The sequence below is a fragment of the Ursus arctos genome, unplaced genomic scaffold, assembly GCF_023065955.2.
Source record: "Ursus arctos isolate Adak ecotype North America unplaced genomic scaffold, UrsArc2.0 scaffold_1, whole genome shotgun sequence".
Taxonomy (NCBI): domain Eukaryota; kingdom Metazoa; phylum Chordata; class Mammalia; order Carnivora; family Ursidae; genus Ursus; species Ursus arctos.
In genome coordinates this window covers 102,942,016-102,965,215 of record NW_026622763.1, presented here as the reverse complement: position 1 = coordinate 102,965,215, position 23,200 = coordinate 102,942,016, and the positions used below count along the sequence as shown (strand labels likewise).

At 40.9% G+C, this 23,200-nt stretch overlaps 3 protein-coding genes across 3 annotated transcripts in view; all 3 read right to left on the bottom strand.

The window, feature by feature from the left end:
* LOC113250325 (UDP-glucuronosyltransferase 1-6-like) overlaps positions 1–152 on the bottom strand; it is a 50,634-nt gene extending 50,482 nt beyond the window's left edge. Inside the window, exon 1 of the mRNA XM_048214484.2 lies at positions 1–152. This exon is cut by the window's left edge and continues 703 nt beyond it. Coding sequence (XP_048070441.1) covers positions 1–152 — 152 coding nt within the window.
* LOC130542429 (UDP-glucuronosyltransferase 1A8-like) overlaps positions 1–18,847 on the bottom strand; it is a 30,749-nt gene extending 11,902 nt beyond the window's left edge. Inside the window, exon 1 of the mRNA XM_057305729.1 lies at positions 1–18,847. This exon is cut by the window's left edge and continues 11,902 nt beyond it. Within this exon, the coding sequence (XP_057161712.1) occupies positions 17,615–18,847 (1,233 nt within the window). The 3' untranslated portion in view covers positions 1–17,614.
* The window catches only part of LOC130542430 (UDP-glucuronosyltransferase 1A9-like), a 35,102-nt gene extending 11,902 nt beyond the window's left edge, over positions 1–23,200 (bottom strand). The window contains exon 1 of the mRNA XM_057305732.1: positions 1–23,200. This exon is cut by the window's left edge and continues 11,902 nt beyond it. Within this exon, the coding sequence (XP_057161715.1) occupies positions 22,173–23,099 (927 nt within the window). The 5' untranslated portion in view covers positions 23,100–23,200 and the 3' untranslated portion in view covers positions 1–22,172.

The following is a 23,200-nucleotide window of genomic DNA, read 5'->3' as shown; positions in this document are numbered from 1 at the left end:
CTGTGGACAAGTTCCTCCACAACCGAATGCATGGTAAACCAGTGGCTCCCATCCATGGGTACCACCAGCAGCTTGCCTGCCTCGGCAAAGCCAGAAGTCAGCAGCAGACACACACAGAGAAGAGGAAAGCCGGTCAAAATTGCAGGAGCCATTTGGGAAACTGCAGCCCAGAGCAATGCAGCTGCCTGGATTCCGAGCCGGTGTAATATGGTCCGAGGAAGAAGTACAGGCACAAAGCCAGCCCAGGAGAGGGCGTGTATTCACACATTCATTTAAAAAAAAAGCATTACCAGTGATGCACTCCTCAGAACAATAATGAATGAGTCGCATTTGCTGACACACATGCTTGTACGTTTTCCAGATAAGAATACCTTTTGATCTTTGCCTTGTCAGAGATCGTGCGCTGTATCGCACGCAACGGTCATTTGGAAACAGAATATTAGGCAATGCTTTTGAGGGCTCAGAATGATAAAAAGGAAAGTAATGTCAATAAACGTGATATTTTGCAATTTGTTCCAAGAACAATTTGGGTTTTAATCTCAGACTGCATAAGACGATTTTGCTCAGAAAGAGATTGGCATCCCAGTTTCCGAGGAAAGACCTGAAGTCACTTACCACTACCTTCCTCATGGGCAGTGGAACTGTGACATGCCTGGCACTGCCACTTGTTGCTCCATATCCAAACCCCCTGAGGCCTTCAAAATGCTAAGAGTCACAATCCCACTTCCATGGACCATTCTAGGAATGTGATTGATGGAATGTGATGTCATCTATTTTAATTCACTTTCCCTAGATCCATCACATGCAGTGGGTGGTCACCTGTCCAATGTTTGCCAGAAGACCTCTGCTAGGTGTCCTCTCTCTTTCCTCTCTGCTTCTGCATTCCTCTGTCTAGACCTCTCTGCTGCAGAATAGCCCCAATCGGACTGCTACCCTACTTCAGGGATCTCTGTATCTGTCTGCCACACTCTACCGAGCACTCATTGAGGGCAGAGGACATATCTTCTCCATATCTGCACCCTCCTCCCACAGGACCCATGCTATGCCTCACGCAGAGAAAGCACACAAGGAATGTGAGTTGCATGGGACTCAATTGCACTGTGCAAGTTCTCTAAACACCTTTCTGGGTGAGTTCAGTGGTGTATGTCAGACAAGACCCTGAGAAACATTTAGTGAGGAATTCTAGAGCCAATCTGGGGGCATAATCATCGGGAGGAGCCAACATGGCTCCTTCTGAGATGCCCCAAATATTAGTAAACATTTGCTTAGTCACCATTTCGCTTGGTGACTGAGGCACTTTCAGATGAATGTCTGAAAAATAACAATGGGGCAAATGATCTACCTTCCTGGAACGCTTACTTCAGAATAGATATCAATAAAATAGAAAATAGAAGAACAATAGATACAATCAGTAAACCCAAAAGCTGGTTCTTTGAGAAGATGAATTAACCTGATGAAACTCTAACCTAACTGATCAGAAAAAAGAGAAAGAAAAAGAAATCAACAATATCAGGAATGAGAAAGGTGGCATCACTGCAGTATCCACAGATGTTCAAAGAATAACTAGAGGCTGGAGTCTAAGATGGCAGAGGAGCTGGAGACCTTAATTTCATCTAGTCTCAGGAATTCAGCTAGATAGTTATCAAATCATTCTGAAAAACTGGAAAATCAACTGGAGATCGAGGAAAAGCATAACTTCAACTCTACGACAAGAAAAGTGACCAATTTCTGCAAGTGTATATTTCTCGGGGGTCCTTATTACCATTTTTGTATCTTGTTCTCTCACTCAGCTGTTCTTCCCTGGACAGGATGACAAGATGGAAAAACTCACCTCAAAAAAGAGAACAAGAGGCAGGATGGACTTCCGGGGACCTAATAAATATGGGCATTAGTAGGATGACAGAACAAGGGTTCAAAATAACGATTATAAAAACCTAGCTGGACTCGAAAAAGGCATAGAAGACACTAGAGAATCACTTTTTGGAGAAATAAAAGAACTAAAATCTAACCAAGTTGAACTCAAAAACACTATTAATGACATGCAATCACACGTAGAGGCTCTTAATTACTATGATAAATGAGGCAGAAGAGAGAACTAGTGATATAGAAGACCAAACGATGGAGAATAAAGGATCTCAGAAAAAGGGAGATAAACAACTACTGCATCATGAGGGGAGAATTTGAGAGATAAGTGATACCTTAAACAGAGCAATATTAGAATAATAGGGATCCCAGAAGAAGAGGAAAGGGAGAGAGAGACAGAAGGTATATTGGAGCAAATTATAGTGGAGAACTTCCCTAATCTGGGCAAGGAAACAAGATACAGCGAATCAGATTGGACAACAACCCTACCCTGGGGAAGGGAACAAGGCACACAGAACCTCCCTCAAAATCAATAAAAATAGGTCAACACCCTGACCTACAATAGTGAAACTTCCAAATCTCGGAGACAAAGAGAAAATCCTGAAAGCAGCTCGGGGATAAGAGTCTCTAAGCTACAAGGACAGAAACATTAGATTGGCAGTAGACCTATCCACGGAGACCTGGCAGGCCAGAAAGGACCGGCATGATATATTCAGGGCACTAAATGAGAAAAATATGCAGCCAAGAATACTTTATCCAGCTAGCATGTCATTCACAATAGAAGGAGTGATAAAAAGCTTCCAGAACAAACAGAAAAACGAATTTGCAATCACCAAATATGCCCGACAAGAAATATTAAAAGGGCTTCTCTGAGCACAGAGAGAGCCCAGAAGTTACATAGACCAGAAAGGGACAGAGACAATATACAGCAACAGTCACCTTACAGGCAATACAATGGCACCAAATTCATATCTTTCCATAGTTACTCCAAATGTAAATGGGCTAAATGCCCCACTCAAAAGACACAGGGTATCAGATTGGATAAAAGTCAAGACCCATCAATATGCTGTCTCCAAGAGACTCATTTTAGACCCAAAGTCACCTCCAGATTGAAAGTGAAGGGGTGGAAAACCATTTATCATGCTAATGGACTTCAAGAGAAAGCTGGGGTGGCCATCCTTACATCAGAAAAATTAGATTTTAAACCAAAGACTGTAATAGGAGATGAGGAAGGACACTGTATCAAATTAAAGGGGCAATCCAACAAGATGATCTAACAATTGTAAATACGTATATCCCTAACATAGGATCAGCCAATTAAGTAAGCCAATTAAAAACAAAATCAAAGAAACACAGCGCTAATAATTAGGTAGCAGTAGGGGACTTTAACACCCCCCTCACAGCAATAGACAGATCATTGAAGCAGAAGAACAACAAGGAAATAAGGGTTTTGAATGACACACCAGACCAGAAGGATTCCACAGAGGTATTCGGAGTATTCCGTCCCAAAGTAAACAGAATACACATTCTTCTCTAGTACACATGGAACATTGTCCAGAATAGATCACATCCTGGGTCACAAACCAGGTCTTAACAGGTACCAAAAGATTGGGATCATTCCCTGCATATTTTTGGGCCACGATGCTTTGATATTGGAACTCAATCACAAGAGGAAAGTTGGAAAGAACTCAAATACATGGAGGCTAAAGAGCATCCTACTAAAGAATGAATGGGTCAGTGAGGAAATTAAAGAAGAATTTTAAAAATCCATGGAAACAAATGAAAATGAAAACGCAACTGTTCAAAATCTTTGGGATGCAGCAAAATCAGTCCTAAGAGGGAAGCAGATAGCACTATAAGCCTTTCTCAAGAAACAAGAAAGGTCTCAAATGCACAATCTAAGCCTACACCTAAAGGAGCTGGAGAAAGAACAGCAAATAAAGCCTAAACCAGCAGGAGAAGAGATATGATAAGGATTACAGCAGAAATCAATGAACCAGAAACCAAAAGAACAGTAGAACAGATCGACGAAACTAGGAGCTGGTTCTCTGAAAGAATTAATAACATCGATAAACCCCTGGCCAGACTTATCCACAGGAAATGAGTAGGGACCCAAATAAATAAAATCATGAATGAAAGAGGGCAGATTACAGCCAACCCAAAGAAATAAAAATAGTTGTAAGAACATACTATGAGCAACCATATGCCAACAAATTAGGCAATGTGGAAGAAATGGATGCATTCCTAGGGATATATAAACTACCAAAACTGAACCAGGAAGAAATAGAAAACCTGAACAGACCCATAACCAGCAAGGAAACTGAAGCACTAATCAAAAATCTCCCAACAAACAAGAGCCCAGGACCAGATGGCCTCCCAGGGCCAGACGGCTTCCCAAGGGAATTCCACCAAACATTTAAAGAAGAACTAATAACTATTCTTCTGAAGCTGTTTCAGAAAATTGAAATGGATGGAAAACTTCCAAACTCTCTCTATGAGGCCGGTATTACCTTGATCCCAGCACCAGGCAAAGACCCCATCAAAAAGGCAAATTACAGACCAATATCTCTGATGAACGTGGATGCAAAAATTCGCACCAAAATACTAGCCAATAGGATCCAATGGCACATTAAAAGGATTATTCACCATGACCAAGTGGGATCTACTCCTGGGCTGCAGGGTTGGTTCAACACCCACAAATCAATCAAGGTGATACACTATAGAAATAAAAGAAAGGACAAGAACCATATGATCCTCTCAGTAGATGCAGAAAAAGCATTTCACAAACTATAGCATCCTTTCTTTATTAGGCCGGTGATGGGTATTAAGGAGAGCACATATTGCATGGTGCACTGGGTACATAGGCAAATAAAGAACCCTGGAACACTACATCAAAAACTAAGGATATATTGTATGGTGACTAACATAACATAATAAAAAATTATTATAAAAAAATAAAACTCTTCACATTTAGTGATAGAGAGTACAAAACTCAATATCCTGAAAGCTATGTATGAAAAACCCACTACGAATATCATTCTCAATGGGGAAAAACTGTAGAGCTTTTCCCCTAAGTTCAGGAACATGGCAGGGATGTGCACTATCATCACTGCTGTTCAACACAGTATAGAATTCCTAGCCTCAGAAATCAGACAACAAAAAGAAATAAAAGGCATCCGAATCAGCAAAGAAGAAGTCAAACTTTCACTCTTTGCAGATGACAGGATACTCTATATGGAAAACCCAAAAGACTCCACCAGAAAATTGCTAGAATTCATATAGGAATTCAGTAAAGGGGCAGGATGTAAAATCAATGCACAGAAATCAGTTGCATTTCTATACACTAACAATGAGACAGAAGAAAGAGAAATTAAGGAGTTGATCCCATTTACAATTGCGCCCCAAACCGTGATACCCAGGAATAAACCTAACCAAAGAGGCAAAGGAACTGTACTCAAAAAGTATAGAACACTCATGAAAGAAATGGAGGAAGACACAAAGCAATGGAAAAACTTTCCATGCTCATTGATTAGAACAAATTATTGTTAAAATGTCTATGTGTAGACATTGATTAGAGGAATAAATATGGTTAAATATTGTTAAAATGTCTATGCATAGAGCAATCTACACATTCAGTGCAATCCCTATCAAAATACCATCAACTTTTTTCACACAACTGGAACAAATAATCCTAAAAATCTTATGGAACAAGAAGGACCTCGAATAGCCCAAAGGAAACCAAGCTGGTGGCATCACAATCCGGACTTCAAGCTCTATTACAAAGCTGTAATCATCAAGACGTTATGGCACTGGCACAAACACAGACACACAGATCAATGGAGCAGAATAGAGAGCTCAGAAATGGACCCTGGACTCTATGATCAGCTAGTCTTCAACAAAGCCAGAAAGAATATCCAATGGAAAAAAAGACCTTCTCTTCAACAAATGGTGTTGGGGAAATTGGACAGCCACTTGCAGATGAATGAAACTGGACCACTTCCTTACACCATACACAAAAACAGACTCAAACTGGATGAAAGACCTAAACGTGAGACAGGACTCCTTCAAAATCCTGGAGGAGAACACAGGCAGCCAACTCTTCGACCTCAGCTGCAGCAACTTCTTGCTAGACACGTCTCTAAAGGCAAGGGAAACAAAGGCATTTTAAAAATGAACTACTGGGACTTCATTCAAGATGAAAAGCTTGTGCACAGCAAAGGAAACAGTCAACAAAACAAAGAGGCAATCCACAGAATGGGAGAAGATATTTGCAAATGACACTACAGATAAAGGGCTGGTATGCAAGATCTATAAAGAACTTCTCAAACTCAACACCCAAAAAAACAAATAATCTAGTCAAAAAATGGGCAGAAGATAGGAAAAGACACTTTTCCAATGAAGACGTACGAATGGCTAACAGACACATGAAAAAAATGTTCAACGTCATTAGCCATCAGGGAAATTCAAATCCAAACCACTTTGAAATACCACCTTACACCAGTTAGAATGGCAAAAATTGACAAGGCAAGAAACAACAAATGTTGGAGAGAATGTGGAGAAAGGGGATCCTTCCCACACTGTTGGTGGGAATGCAAGCTGGTACAGCCACAATGGGAACAGTACGGAGGTTCCTCAAAAAGTTGAAAATAGAGCTGCCCTGTAAGACCCAGCAATCATATTAGTGGGTATTTACCCCAAAGATACAAATGTAGTGATCTGAAGGGGCACGTGCACCCCAATGTTCATAGAAGCAATGTTTGAAATAGCCAAACTATAGAAAGAGCTCATCGACAGATGAATGGAGACACACACACTGGAATATTAGGCAGCCCGCAAAAACTGAAATCTTGCCATTTGCAACATGGATGGAACTAGAGGGTAGTACGCTGAGTGAAACAAGTCAATCAGAGAAAGCCAATTATCATATGATCTCACTGATATATGGAATTTAGGAAACAAGGCAGAGAATCATAGGGGAAAAGAGGAAAAAATGAAATGAGATGAAACCAGAGAGGGAGACAAACCATAAGCGACCATAATCACAAGACACAAACTGAGGGGTTGCTGGAGGGGAGGGGGGTAGAGGAATGGGGTAACTGGGTGATGGACATTGGGGAGTGTATGTGTTGTAATGAGCAACATATTATTGGGTTGGATGTTATATACGACTGATCACTAACAGACCTGTACCCCTGAGACAAATAATACATGACATGTTATTTAATTGAATTTAAATTTAAAAAAAGAAAAAAGCATAGAAAGAATATCAAGAACAGGGGCGCCTGGGTGGCACAGTTGTTAAGCATCTGCCTTTGGCTCAGGGCGTGATCTCGGTGTTCTGGGATCGAGCCCCACATCAGGCTTCTCTGATAGGAGCCTGCTTCTTCCTCTCCCGCTCCCCCTGCTTATGTTCCCCCTCTCGCTGGCAGTCTCTCTCTGTCAAAATAAATAAATAAAATCTTTAAAAAAAAAAGAAAGAATATCAAGAACAAATTTACGCCAATATATTCTACATCTTAGATGAAATGGACAAATTCCTCAAAAGATGGAAACTACTAGAGTTTAATCAAGAAGAAAGAAATAAAAATAACTTGTGTGTTTTAAATTGAATTAAGTTTGAATTCAAACTCTCCCGCAAAGAAAACTTCAAGCCCAAATGGCTTCACTGAGAAAAGCTACCAAACACTGGAGGAAGGAAAAAAAAAAACCAATTATTTTTCCAAAATATATTCTGAAATGAGGAAAGCTATATTCTAGAGACAGATGCACAGAGAACTTCCTAATCTTTCCAGGAGACCACAGAGTTGGTCAATGAGACCAGTATTACCACATACCAAAACTAGATGACATCATAAGAAAGGAAAACCGTATAGACTGGAAGGGGGATGGGATGAGGTAACCAGGTGTTGGGTATTAAGGAGGTCACGGGTGGTGATGAACACTGGGTGTTATATGCAACTAATGAATCCTTGAACACTACATCAAAAACTAATGATGTACCATATGCTGGCTAATTGAACATAGTAATAAATAAATAAATATAAAAGAATTTTTTAAAAAAGAAAAATGTATAGAGCAATACCCCTCATAAGTATAATGCAAAAATTCTAAACAGAATTTAACAAATCAAATTAAATTATATAAATGTATATAAAAGACATATAATAATAATATATGAAATGATAGTGGGACTTATCCCAGGAATACAAGGCAGTTTTAACATTAGAAAATCAATCAAGATAATTCACCATATAAATAAACCAAAAAAGTACAACCATATAATCATCTCCATAGGCACAGAAAAGGTATTTGAAAACCTCCAACATCTGTTCCTGATAAAAAATCATCACAAAACTAGGACAAGAAGGGAAGGTTCTCTACTTAATAAAGAGCATCCACGAAAAACCCATAATTAACATCATACTTAGTGGTGAATGACTGAATGCTTTACTCCTAATCAGATACAAGCCAAGGATGACTGTTTTACCACTTCCATTCTACATTGTTCTGGAGATTCTATCCAACACAGTCGGTCAAGACACATAAAAGGCATCCAGACTGGAAAGAAAAGGTCTCACTGCCTTATTCACAGACAACAGGATCATGTCTGAAGAAATTCCAATGGAATCTACAAAATATCCTAGAACCAATAAGTAAGTTCGGCACAGTTGCAGGATACAAGATCAACACTCAAAAATCCATTGTGATTTAGGGCACCTGGGTGGCTCAGCGGGTTAAGCGGCCAGCTCTTGATTTCTGCTCAAGTCATGACCTCAGTGTCCTGGGATCTAGCCCCTAGTCAGGCTCCATGCTCAGCGGGAAGTTGGCTTCAGGATTTTCTCTCTTCCTCTGTCCTTCCCTCCAACCCCTGCTTGCTCATGCTCTCTCTCTGTCTCTCTCTAAAATAAAGAAATAAATAAAATCTTACAGATAAATAAATAAATAAATAAATAAATAAATAAAAATACGGAAGGAGAATCCACAGACTGGGAGAAAATATTTGTACAGCATATACCTGATAGAGGACTTCTGTACGAATAAAGAACTCTTGAAACTCTCTAAGAGGGAAAAAGAATTTTTTTAAATAGGCAAAGACTTGAACAGACATTTCATCAGAAGATATACAGAAGGGAATCAGGCACAGGAAAACGTGCTCCATGTCATCAGTCATTGGAGAATTTAAAACTACAATTGAATGGGGCGCCTGGGTGGCTCAGTCAGTTACGTGTCCGCCTTAGCTCAGGCCATGATCCCGAAGATCTAGGACACAGTCCCTTGTGGGGGCTGGGGGGGGGTCCTGCTCAGCGGGGAGTATACTTCTCCCTCTGCCCCTCACCCCACTCATGCTCTCTCCCTCTCTCTCAAATAAATAAATAAATAAATAAATAAATAAATAAAATCATAAGAAAAAAACCCCTATAATTTAATTTGCACGCCCCACAGAATGGCTGAAATGCGAAAGACGGCCTGCTCCAATTGTTGGCGAATCCGTGACGGAGCTGGACCTCTCATACGCTGCTGTTGAGACCCTACAATGGTTTGGCAGTTTCTTAGAAAGGTAAGCCTACTCCGGCCAGACAGCCCAAGGCTCTGCATTCCTAGGTATTTATCCACGAGACAAGAAAGCATACTTCCAGAACTGCTTGTATTTTTCATTTTCTTGTGACGTTTGGACATCTTAAAAACCCTTCTGGCTGGGGAGACTACACTCACTCCTTCCTAGCCCTAATTCTTAGAGCTAGCAAAGGGCCCAGTCCAGGGCATGCCTTCGATATGCAAACTAACCATTCCAGCGCCCTAGGAGACACTATTCCTCTGCCTTAATCATCCCAGGGCTAGGGACCAGGCAACCAGGCCACACCCCTATAGCTTAGAGCCTACCAAAATTATTCAGACTAGCCGGTTCTAACCTCTTTGCCTGCCCTGCCTTGCCATTCCATGAAAACACTAAAAAAGTCACTGGCGTAGGCCCTCCCCTGGCCTTGCTGCTTCTGCCTCCTGACCAAGCCTGGCGCTTCCTCCACGTAGCCTTGCTTGGCACGCCCTTTCTCTAGGACTTACGTGTATAATAAACTTTGTTTTCCGGAGCCTCTCCTGTGTCTCCTCTTATGGCTGCACCTAAGGGACCATCACATAAAAGGACACAGAATGCTTCCATATAGAAATTGGAGCCGAATGAGAGGCTTGAAATCACGACCCTGAGTTCAAGACCTGAGCTGAGATCAAGAGTTGGGTGCTTAACCAACTGAGCCACCCAGGTGCCCCTGAAAGGATTACCTTTCAAAGCATCCTTTGCAACTACTTAAACCATTAGTGAAAAAAGATTTTAGCTGACTACTTGAAAACAAGTACAGGGCTTTGTACCCCCATCTATCACTTGGACCTCCAGCCAACACAGCCACTCTTCAACCCACCCTGGAGGCAGCCTGTTCCATCTGTAGGCATCCCAGACTTTGGGGAAGCTCTTTCTTATAAAAACAATGCGACAACTGCTCCCAGGTACTGATTTATTTATCCTGACAGTAAAGGATGGACTCTAACGGGGTTCAGATCCTACCTCACTGGCTTCTAAAATTAAGTATATCTGAAATACAACTCTTGGTTTCCTTCCATGAGCTCTTCCTTCTCTTCCAGGCTTTCCGGATGGTAACGACATTTCCATCTACCTAGTATTTCAGGTCACAGCGCGTACAAGGCATCACTCTCCCACAGCCTCACCACTCACCATTCAGCGTTCAAGCGGACAAGTGAAGCCATACAGTCAAAGATACATACAGTCAAAGGACTTGTTACAGGATTTGACCTACACTATCTGGGAGCTGACCGAACGACTTCTGTCAACAGTCTGACGCTGGAGCTTAAGGACAGCAGGGTGAGTCTTCAGAAAGTGTGGGTGGGTGTGAAGTGGGGGAGAGCAAGGACGAGCTGGGGCCCACGAGGACGAGCTGAAACCCAGGAGAAAGGACTTGAACCCTGCAGTGTGCTCAGGCCTCCAACCTTGAGGATGTGGGTGTCCTCCAGGAGAAGCTGGCGCTCTTCCTCACAGAGCTAATACATCCGTCCCCCCTGTGGGAGAAGCTGAAGGAGGAGCCAGGGAAGGGAATTCCAGGAAATGATATCCAGCCTCGTCTACCTGACATATTACACAGCCACCGCACAACCCATGCCCACGTCCTGTCCTAGTTCCAGAATAGCTCTCCAATCTGCCCTTGCACACTCCACCTCCACTGACCCCAATCCACCACCACGTCCTGCTTGGATGCCAGGAGTAACCTCCTAACTGAATTTCCTGCCGTCGTTCTTGCTCTGTAGAGAGAAGCCAGAGGGGTCTTTCCAAACATAAATCACTCTGCTATGTCTTCATAACACCATTGCATACTTCCCATTGCACTTAGAAAATGCGCCAACTTATCTCGGCCAAAATCTCCTGCGTGAGTCCAGCTCCCATCCATCTTTTACCAACTCTGCTTGCTCCCTCCACTCAGCCTCCTTCCTGCATCCGGAACATGACAATTTCCTTGTCACCTCAGGACCTTAGCATTGGCTGTCCCCTCGGCCTGGAGTGGTCTTTCCTGGGCTCTTCATGTGCCGTCTCATTTGTTAGTTCTCCTCCAACAAGTCTGCCTTGAGGGTGACATCAGAAACAGCCCCACACTCATCCCGGCCACTTACTCTGTCACATCCCTCTATTCTTTCCTCGAGCCACTTATCACTGTGTACAGCTACCAAATAGCTTTTCCTTCGTTTCCTCCACTAGAAAGTGAGCTGCCGGGGCCCCTGGTGACTCAGTTGGTTCAACGCCTGACTCCTGATTTCAGCTCCGGTCGTGGTCTCAGCCCCACATAAGTCTCTGCACTCGGCGGGGAGTCTGTTTGTCCCTCTCCCTCTGCTCCTGCCCCCTTCTCTCTCTCTCTCTCTCAAATAAATAAATAAATAAATAAATAAATAAATAAATAAATAGAAATTTTTTTTAAAAAAAGAAAGTGAGCTCCATGAATTTAGGCACCTTGATATATCAATCTTACTCATATTATATCTTAGACATCTAGCCCTGTGTCTGCCACTTGCTAGATGCTCTGAAATACAGTTGATGCTTACCAAATATTCATTCAAGAATGAGTAAGGGAAGGAAGGAAGGAAGGAAGGAAGGAAGGAAGGAAGGAAGGAAGGGAAAAGTACAAAGCAGCTCAACTCTCCTTGCCAGGGCAACTGAACCTCAGCCCAGGCGACTGCTCCAGCTCGTCTCCAGGTCTTCTCACCTTACAGAGCAGGTTCAACGTCACCTGCTCAGGCATCTGGCCTCTGGTGATCCACGCCGTGGTCACTGCCCGGCCTCAACCAGGGCTGCTGCACCCATTTCAGAGACATCGCAGCCTCCATGCCAGCAGTCCCGTTTTTAACAGAAAGCTTTCCCTGCTTGAGTTCTTTTACTCTAGCTCTTCTTTCTTCCAGCACTAGTTGAAATCCTATGCAAATCTGCAAGAACAACTGTTCTTGACTCTGCAGATGGACTGCCTGTGAATGCCCCCGAGACCAATGAGGACCCAGGAATACTGCAGTGGGAAGGGTTTACAGACTTCTCTGAATCTTCTAAAAATGATTTTTGTTGAGGAATTTTGCATCTGTAGTCATCAGGCATACTGGCTTGCAATTTTCTTTTCTTGTAGTATGCTTTTGTCTGGCTTTTGTATCTGGCTTTGGTATTTGATTCTGGCCTCTTAAAATGGGTTTCCTTCCTCTTCTATTTTTCGGAAGAGTTTGAGAAGGATCAGAATTAATTATTCTCTCAATATTTGGTAGAATTTGTCAGTGAAAACATTTAATCTTGAGTTTTTCTTTGTTAGAGTTTTGTTTTTATTTTTGTTTTGTTCTTAAGCAGCTCCATACCCACCGTGTAGCCCAACATCAGGCTGGAAGTCACGATCCTAGATCGAAACCTGAGCTTAGATCAAGAGTCAGATGCTCAACAAACAGCCATCCAGGCGCCCCTGTTAGGAGATTTTTGATTAATGACTCAGTCTCCTTACTCATGACTGGTTTGTATAGATTTTCTATTTCCTCGTAATCCAGTCTTGGTAGGTTGCATACTCCTAGGAATTTATCAATTTCTTCTCCAACGTGTCGGTATGTAATTGTTCAGCGTAGTCTCTTACGGTCCTCTGTACTTCTGTGATATCCACTGCAATATCTCCTTTTCCATTTCTTATCTTGTTCATGTGAGCCTTCTCTGGTTTCTTTTTCTTAGTCCAGCTGAAAGTTTATCAGTTTCGTTTATCTTTAAAAAAAAACTCCAGTTTCATTGATCTTTTTGATTGCCTATCTAGTCTCTATTTCCCCTATTTCTGGTCTGATCTTTTTAGTTCCTTCTTTCTACTATTTTTGGACTCAGTTTGTTCTCTTTCTAGTTACTTGAGGTGTAAGTTAAATTGTTTATTTAAGAACTTTCTGTTTTCTTAACGTAGGTGTGTATTGCTATGAACTTCCCTCTCAGAACAGCCTTTCCTGCATCCCATAAATTTAGGCAGTTTGCATTTCAATTCTCATTTGTCTCTGATATTTTTTTAAAGATATAGCTTCCCCCTTCTCTTGGATAAGCCACTGTTAGAAAGCCCAATGATGTAACCCAGGAAATGTCCCATTCCTTTGGAGGTGAGGGACAACATTTCTGCCACCATCCCCAGGGAAAAGCCAGAAGTAAAAGAACCAAGGAGAAGGGGAGTCAGATGGGCCAGGACAGAGACCCCATCAGCCACAAGATTTAGGGACATGCAAAATCCTATGGAGGAGCACGTGGGGGACAAGAACACCTCAAAATTACCCCTGCTTCCAGTGCACTTGTTATTGATGGAAAGATGTGTGCAGGGGGACAGCGGAATCCCAATTGTAGTAGCAAAAAAACATGATCTTTACATGCAATCACAGTACTTTGCTTTAAAAATACATGCAAACACAAACCATGGGCCCACACCTGATCAGAAGGACTTCAGTTACCTCCCGGATATTGGAAATTCAAATTCATTACTCCTTTAAGTAACATTACTCCTTGTACCAGGAGCATTCATTTACACCATTATACTTCTCATGATCTGGTGGTGCAATGGCTTTTTCCAGGGTGAGTAGAGTATTATCATAGATCTAAAACTTAGGTTTTCTTACTAGATCCCACTTCTTCCTCAATCATCTCATTTCTCTCTTTTCCTAATGGGGACCCACAAATCTTATTCTCCACCTCCAAAGGGATGGGAAAATCTGAACAACCTCATTTTGTATGACCCATGAGCTAAGAATGGGCTTTACATTTTTAAAAAGCTGTAAGCAAACAAAAAACCAACAAAGTTACAAGACAGGAGACCGTATATGACCCCGCAATGTCTAAAACATTTGCTCGCTTGCCCTTTACAAAAAACTTGGCCGATCTCTGATGCAGCATCTTGAATTTACACAAACAAAAAAGATGATCTCTGCTACAACACTTCAATTCACTTTTAACATATGGGTGATGGAAAGTGCTTAATTATTCTTACATCCCCCAAATTTCTTGATATAAATGGCATGTATTATATAAGTCTGTAATCCTACATCCCAACAAATACCTCGGTTCCCGTTTGCTTTCAGTCATGCCAAATAAACCCATCGTCATCATCTTAGCTTTCGTATATGGTTGCGCGTGTACCTAATCCGAGCACAACTTCTTCAGCTGTGTGATGATCCTGGTGCCCGCAGGGGGCAAGGCAAGGTGAGCGGAGCCCCCTGACAAAATGCTGTCCTCGCCAGACGTGGGTCACGTTGTGGGTCATCTGAGTTATAGAAGCAGCATGTCCCCAGCACAGATTCCCTGAGGGTGTGATCCATTCTTAGCCACTCCTTAGTTCAAAGGTGGAAAATCAGGCTCCGAGTATATGAGACGGTATGACTTTTGCAAAATGTGCTGAACCTTGTGAACAGCCAGATCAATAGATAAAATGTACAGTACGTCCCTAATAAAATAATCAACTGAGACATGCCACCAGGTGTTTCATGAGGGTATAAACGCAACGTCATCACCAGGAATCTTACTCTTGTATTTGTCAAGACCTTTCCAATTGCAATGACGGAACCCCAAATCACTGGCCAGACCAAGTATTTAACATCATTCAGGAACTATTGAATAATTGTTCTGAACTAATTGTTCAACACTGTTTTGGAAATACACGCTCCAGTAAAGCAAAATAAGAGGTACGAACATGGGGAGGGATTTTTACCTGCAGATGATATTATATACCTAAGAGTATTACAAACTAATAAGACAAATTAGTAATATGACTAGATACGAGGTAATGTGCGAAAGCCAAAACTATACTGTAATGACTAATAATAGTTCAAAATAGCAATGAGAAACAGCATGTTCACAATAATTTCACAAATAATAACATGCCTAGGAATAAATTTTAATAAGAAACGTGAAAGACATATAAAGTAAAACGCAAAACTTTATTGATTACCCCAAAGATACAGACGCAGTGAAGAGAAGGGCCATATGCACCCCAATGTTCATAGCAGCATGTCCACAATAGCTAAATCGTGGAAGGAGCCGAGATGCCCTTCAACAGAGGACTGGATTAAGAAGATGTGGTCCATATATACAATGGAATATTACTCAGCTATCAGAAAGCACGAGTTCTCAACATTTGCTACAACATGGACGGCACTGGAGGAGATAATGCTAAGTGAAATAAGTCAAGCAGAGAAAGACAATTATCATATGGTTTCTCTCATCTATGGAACATAAGAACTAGGAAGATCGGTAGGAGAAGAAAGGAATAAAGGAAGGGGGGGTAATCAGAAGGGGGAATGAAGCATGAGAGACTATGGACTCTGAGAAACAAACTGAGGGCCTCAGAGGGGAGGGGGGTGGGGGACTGGGATAGACAGGTGATGGGTAGTAAGGAGGGCACGTATTGCGTGGTGCACTGGGTGTTATACGCAAATAATAAATCATCGAACTTTACGTCAAAAAATAAAAGAAAAGAAAACTTTATTGATAGACATAAAGGAAGATCTAAATAAATAAAGAGAAGTACTACATTCCTAAGAGGAAAACATTGAAGCAAAATGATAACAATCTTTCTCAAATTAATGAAAGCATTTTATGTTATATAAGCAGAACATTAATATTTTATTTCTCTGTTTGCAACAAGAAAAAACAATTCTGAATTTTTAAAGGAGAGTAAATAGAATCACCAAGAAAATATAGAAAAATACTGAGTATGGGGCCTGCCTGAGCACATATGAAAACTTACTACAAAGCTAATACATTCAAAATACAATACTGGCCCTTGAATAAATAAATAAATCGATGGAACAAACCTGAGAGTTCAAAAGTAGAGCACTCAAAAGTAGTGTTCAAGAGAGGAAATAAATATGAAATTTAAAATATGATGAAGACACATTTCAGTTCAACAGATAAAGGATGGATTGTTTTGTTAAATGATGTTGGCACAATGGACTATCCGTTTAGAAAAGTAATGAAGTCAGATCTTTATACATGTAAAGTCTTCACTGTAAAAAATATAGCTGTTAACACTGGAAGAACTAAAAATACTAAGACATAGTAAGGAAAAAAAACATTTATATATCTCAGGCTTGGAAAGACCTAAACAAGTTGAAATCCAGAAACAACTCGAAAAAAAGTGAACGAGTTTGACTATCCAAAAATGAAAACCCTCTCTGACAAAAGATGAAGAATAGCCAAGGAAAAAATATTTACAGTTCCTAAAAAGTGTTAATATTAATATTCCTAACACTCAAGAGATTTACAGTCATTAGCTATGAGAAGACAAATAGCCCTAGAAAAATGATTAAAGAATCTGAATACATACTTCCCAGTAGTTGAAATCAAATGGCCAATCTATCTATGAAAATGGAAGCAGCTATTAGAATTTTTTTTTCCAAAAGCGTTTTAAAAGTTCGACAACATCTGAAGCTGGAGAGGGTATGGGAGCACTAGAGCACTCACATACTGTTGACCGAGTGTCAGATTGTTCAATCTTCTGAAAGCAATCTGTCGAATGTATTAAAATGCAATGTGTGTGTACCATTTGGCCCACCAACCCCCTGCTCCTAAGGACGTCCAGCCTACAGAGAGAAGAGCAAGAGTACGGAAATGTGGGAATGCAAAGAAATGATTTCAGAATGTTTGGTACAGTCTTGCTTATAAAGGCAACGGTGGGAAAAGCTTAAATATCTATCAGTATTGCTTAATTGAGTGAACTATGGTACATCCAAAGTAACGAATATTATGCAACTATTACAAAGAATGTGACACATTTGTAGGGATTGACTGTAAAGATGCTAATGATTTATTAGTAAGTGAAAAAAGCAAGGTAAAGAACAATATGTCCAATCCGTTACTAGCTTTTCTTGTAATAAAACAGGAGTTAGAATTTATATTGGATATATACATGCATATATAAAATAATTTCAGAAAAAATGGAAAAGCAGCATACAAAACGGCTAAAGGCACTTTCCTATAAGCTATGGCATTAGATGAACAGAAACGAAGTGTCCTTTCTTACTGTATTTTCAGTAGTTTCCCAAGGGGAGTATTACAAAACGCAGCCTGGAAATTGTATACAATTATATCCCTTGTGTACATATGCATATCAAAGAAAGCAGGTTTACAAAATTTGCTAATGCATGATTTGATGAATTGGCACAAAATAATTCATTCAACCAGTTACAATTTCCAAATGTGGTGAATGTAAATGACAAACTACAGTTCGGTAAGGAGGGGGGAGTTTTGCTGTGTTTTTGTTGTTGTTCTTTTTGTATATTGTCCATAGCCAGTTATTCTTACGATACGAAAGAAGAGGTGACTTACCTTTGGCAATGGCTTTCCCTCCTGGCAGTTAATGCCTCCAATGAAGACCATGTTGGGCATCACAGGTCTGGGATATTCGAAAACAAAGTCAGTTCTCAGCAACCAAATCGACGTTTGGCTGTAGAGATCATACGGGGTGACAGTCGTTTGGAGAACCTCAGATGCAATTTCTGTAGCTCCTTTTAAAAAATACCGACAAAATAAATGTTCCTCCAAGTGGAAAATGTGATTCCGCACTCTCTCGCTGAAAGTCATGGCATCTGAGAATCCTAAGAAAAATCTAGGTACATAGGAAGGGGCAATGGGGCACTGTGCGCCTTCTTCAAGATAATGACAAAATACTCCCCTGGTGAAGACCACAGATGGGAGAGAAAAATATTTGGCTATAATTAAGCCACACATATCAAAAGGATCCAGAAACAAGGCGTCAAAAGAACTCTGCCTTATGTATTCTATTAATTTTGTGTCGTTAAACAAATTCTTGCAATGAAAAAAAAAGTATTGAAAAAATTCATGGGATGAACTCATTACTACAGAAAGTAAATTTGTTTCCCGGTTGTTCCAATGAAAGTCAGAGAAAGTCTTGAACCGATGATTATACTTGTCCAGAGTATAGCTTGTGGAATAAGTCTTCACTGTAAAATTGGAGGATTTTCCCAGTTGCCAACTCACCTCCGGCACTATTAAAACCACCTCATGGCCTCTGTGGACAAGTTCCTCCACAACCGAACGCATGGTAAACCAGTGGCTCCCATCCATGGGTACCACCAGCAGCTTGCCTGCCTCGGCAAAGCCAGAAGTCAGCAGCAGACACACACAGAGAAGAGGAAAGCCGGTCAAAATTGTAGGAGCCATATGGGAAACTGCAGCCCAGAGCAAGCAGCTGCTTGGATTCGGAGCCGGTCTAATATGGTCCGAGGAAGAAGTATAGGCACAAAGCCAGCCCAGGAGAGGGAGTGTATTCACACATTCATTAAAAAAAAAAACATTACCAGTGAAGCACTCTTCAGAACAATAATGAATGAGTCGCATTTGCTGACACACATGCTTGTACGTTTTCCAGATAAGAATACCTTTGATCTTTGCCTTGTCAGAGATCGTGCGCTGTATCGCACCAACGGTCATTTGGAAACAGAATATTAGGCAATGCTTTTGAGGGCTCAGAATGATAAAAAGGAAAGCAATGTCAATAAATGTGATATTTTGCAATTTGTTCCAAGAACAATTTGGGTTTTATTCTCAGACTGCATAAGACGATTTTGCTCAGAAAGAGATTGGCATCCCAGTTTCCGAGGAAAGACCTGAAGTCACTTACCACTACCTTCCTCATGGGCAGTGGAACTGTGACATGCCTGGCACTGCCACTTGTTGCTCCATATCCAAACCCTCTGAGGCCTTCAAAATGCTAAGAGTGACAATCCCACTTCCATGGACCATTCTAGGAATGTGATTGATGGAATGTGATGTCATCTATTTTAATTCACTTTCCCTAGATCCATCACATGCAGTGGGTGGTCACCTGTCCAATGCTTGCCAGAAGACCTCTGCTAGGTGTCCTCTCTCTTTCCTCTCTGCTTCTGCATTCCTCTGTCTAGACCTCTCTGCTGTGGGATAGCCCCAATCAGACTGCTACCCTACTTCAGGGATCTCTGTATCTGTCTGCCACACTCTACCGAGCACTCATTGAGGGCAGAGGACATATCTTCTCCATATCTGCACCCTCCTCCCACAGGACCCATGCTATGCCTCACGCAGAGAAAGCACACAAGGAATGTGAGTTGCGTGGGACTCAATTGCACTGTGCAAGTTCTCTAAACACCTTTCTGGGTGAGTTCAGTGGTGTATGTCAGACAAGACCCTGAGAAACATTTAGTGAGGAATTCTAGAGCAAATCTGGGGGCATAATCATCAGGAGGAGCCAATATGGCTCCTTCTGAGATGCCCCAAATATTAGTAAACATTTGCTTAGTCACCATTTCGCTTGGTGACTGAGGCACTTTCAGATGAATGTCTGAAAAATAACAATGGGGCAAATGATCTACCTTCCTGGAACGCTTACTTCAGAATAGATATCAATAAAATAGAAAATAGAAGAACAATAGATACAATCAGTAAACCCAAAAGCTGGTTCTTTGAGAAGATGACTTAACCTGATGAAACTCTAACCTAAATGATCAGAAAAAAGAGAAAGAAAAAGAAATCAACAATATCAGGAATGAGAAAGGTGGCATCACTACAGTTTCCACAGATGTTCAAGAAAAACCAGAGGCTGGAGTCTAAGATGGCAGAGGAGCTGGAGACCTTAATTTCATCTAGTCTCAGTAATTCAGCTAGATAGTTATCAAATCATTCTGAAAAACTGCAAACTCAACTGGAGATCGAGGAAAAGCATAACTTCAACTCTACGAAGAGAAAAGCGACCAATTTCTGCAAGTGTATATTTCTCAGGGGTCCTTATTACCATTTTTGTATCTTGTTCTCTCCCTCAGCTGTTCTTTCCTCGACAGGATGACAAGATGGAAAAACTCACCTCAAAAAAGAGAACAAGAGGCAGGAAGGACTGCCGGGGACCTAATAAATATGGGCATTAGTAAGATGACAGAACAAGGATTCAAAATAACAATTATAAAAACCCTAGCTGGACTCAAAAAAGGCATAGAAGACACTAGAGAACCCTTTTCTGGAGAAATAAAAGAACTAAAATCTAACCAAGTCGAACTCAAAAACATATTAATGAGATGCAATCACACGTAGAGGCTCTTAATTACTATGATAAATGAGGCAGAAGAGAGAACTAGTGATATAGAAGACCAAACGATGGAGAATAAAGGATCTGAGAAAAAGAGAGATAAACAACTACTGCATCACGAGGGGAGAATTTGAGAGATAAGTGATACCTTAAACAGAGCAATATTAGAATAATAGGGATCCCAGAAGAAGAGGAAAGGGAGAGAGAGACAGAAGGTATATTGGAGCAAATTATAGTGGAGAACTTCCCTAATGTGGGCAAGGAAACAAGATACAGCGAATCAGATTGGACGACAACCCTACCCTGGGGAAGGGAACAAGGCACACAGAACCTCCCTCAAAATCAATAAAAATAGGTCGACACCCTGACCTATAATAGTGAAACTTCCAAATCTCGGAGACAAAGAGAAAATCCTGAAAGCAGCTCGGGGATAAGAGTCTCTAAGCTACAAGGACAGAAACATTAGATTGGCAGTAGACCTATCCATGGAGACCTGGCAGGCCAGAAAGGACCGGCATGATATATTCAGGGCACTAAATGAGAAAAATATGCAGCCAAGAATACTTTATCCAGCTAGCATGTCATTCACAATAGAAGGAGTGATAAAAAGCTTCCAGAACAAACAGAAAAACGATTTGCAATCACCAAATAAGCCCGACAAGAAATACTAAAAGGGGTTCTCTGAGCACAGAGAGAGCCCAGAAGTTACATAGACCAGAAAGGGACAGAGACAATATACAGTAACAGTTACCTTACAGGCAATACAATGGCACCAAACTCATATCATTCCATAGTTACTCCAAATGTAAATGGGCTAAATGCCCCACTCAAAAGACACAGGGTATCAGATTGGATAAAAGTCAAGACCCATCAATATGCGTCTCCAAGAGCCTCATTTTAGACCCAAAGTCACCTCCAGATTGAAAGTGAAGGGGTGGAAAACCATTTATCATGCTAATGGACTTCAAGAGAAAGCTGGGGTGGCCATCCTTACATTAGAAAAATTAGATTTTAAACCAAAGACTGTAATAAGAGATGAGGAAGGACACTGTATCAGAATTAAAGGGGCTATCCAACAAGAAGATCTAACAATTGTAAATACGTATATCCCTAACATAGGATCAGCCAATTAAGTAAGCCAATTAATAACAAAAAGCTTAAATATCTATCAGTATTGCTTAATTGAGTGAACTATGGTACATCCAAAGTAACAAATTTTATGCAACTATTACAAAGAATGTGACACATATGTAGGGATTGACTGTAAGGATGCTAATGATTTATTAGTAAGTGAAAAAAGCAAGGTAAAGAACAATATGTCCAATCCGTTACTAGTTTTTCTTGTAATAAAACAGACGTTAGAACTTATATTAGATATATGCATACATATATAAAATAATTTCAGAAAAATTGGAAAAGCAGCATACAAAACGGCTAAGGGCATTTTCCTATAAGCTATGGCATTAGATTAACAAAATGGAAGTTTCATTATTTACTGTATTTTCAGTAGTTTCCCAAGGGGAGTATTACAAAACGCAGTCTGGAATTTACATACAATTATATCAGTTGTGTACATATGCGTATCAAAAAGAACAGCTTTATAAAATTCGCTAATGTACGATTCAATAAACTGGCACAAAATAATTCATTCAACCAGGAAAAAATTTCCAAATATAACGGATGTAAATGACAAATCACAGTTCAGTAAGGATTTTTTTTTTCTAATGTACAAACTGAGGTTATTTTTACGATGCAAAAGAAGAGGTGACTTACCTTTGGCAATGGCTTTCCCTCCTGGCAGTTAATGCCTCCGATGAAGACCATGTTGGGCATCACAGGTCTGGGATATTCCAAAACAAAGTCAGTTCTTAGCAACCAAATCGACGCTTGGCTGTAGAGATCATACGGGGTGACAGTCGTTTGGAGAATCTCAGATGCAACTTCTACAGCAGTTTTAAAAAAATAGTGGCAAAGTAAGTGTTCCTCCAAGTGGAGGATTTGATTCCACACTCTCTCGCTGAAAGTCATGGCATCTGAGAATCCTGAGAGATCTCTAGAAACATAGGAAGGGGGACTTGGGCACTGTGCAGCGTCTTCAAGATAATGACAAAATACTCCCCTGGTGAAGACCACAGATGGGAGAGAAAAATATTTGGCTATAATTAAGCCACACATATCAAGAGGATCCAGAAACACTGCGTCAAAAGAACTCTGCCTTATGTATTCTATTAATTTTGTGTCATTAAACAAATTCTTACAGTGTAAAAAAACTTCTATAAATATTTCGTTGGGTGAACTCATTAGCAAAGAAACTGTACTTTCTTGACGAGTTTTCCAATGAGAGTCAGAGAAAATCTTGAACAGATGATTCAATTCCTCCAGAGTGTAGCTTGTGGAATAAGTCTTCACTGTAAAATTGGAGGATTTTCCCAGTTGCCAACTCACCTCCGGCACTATTAAAACCACCTCATGGCCTCTGTGGACAAGTTCCTCCACAACCGAACGCATGGTAAACCAGTGGCTCCCATCCATGGGTACCACCAGCAGCTTGCCTGCCTCGGCAAAGCCAGAAGTCAGCAGCAGACACACACAGAGAAGAGGAAAGCCAGTCAAAATTGCAGGAGCCATTTGGGAAACTGCAGCCCAGAGCAATGCAGCTGCTTGGATTCAGAGCTGATGTAATATGGTCCGAGGAAGAAGTACAGGCACAAAGCCCGCCCAGGAGAGGG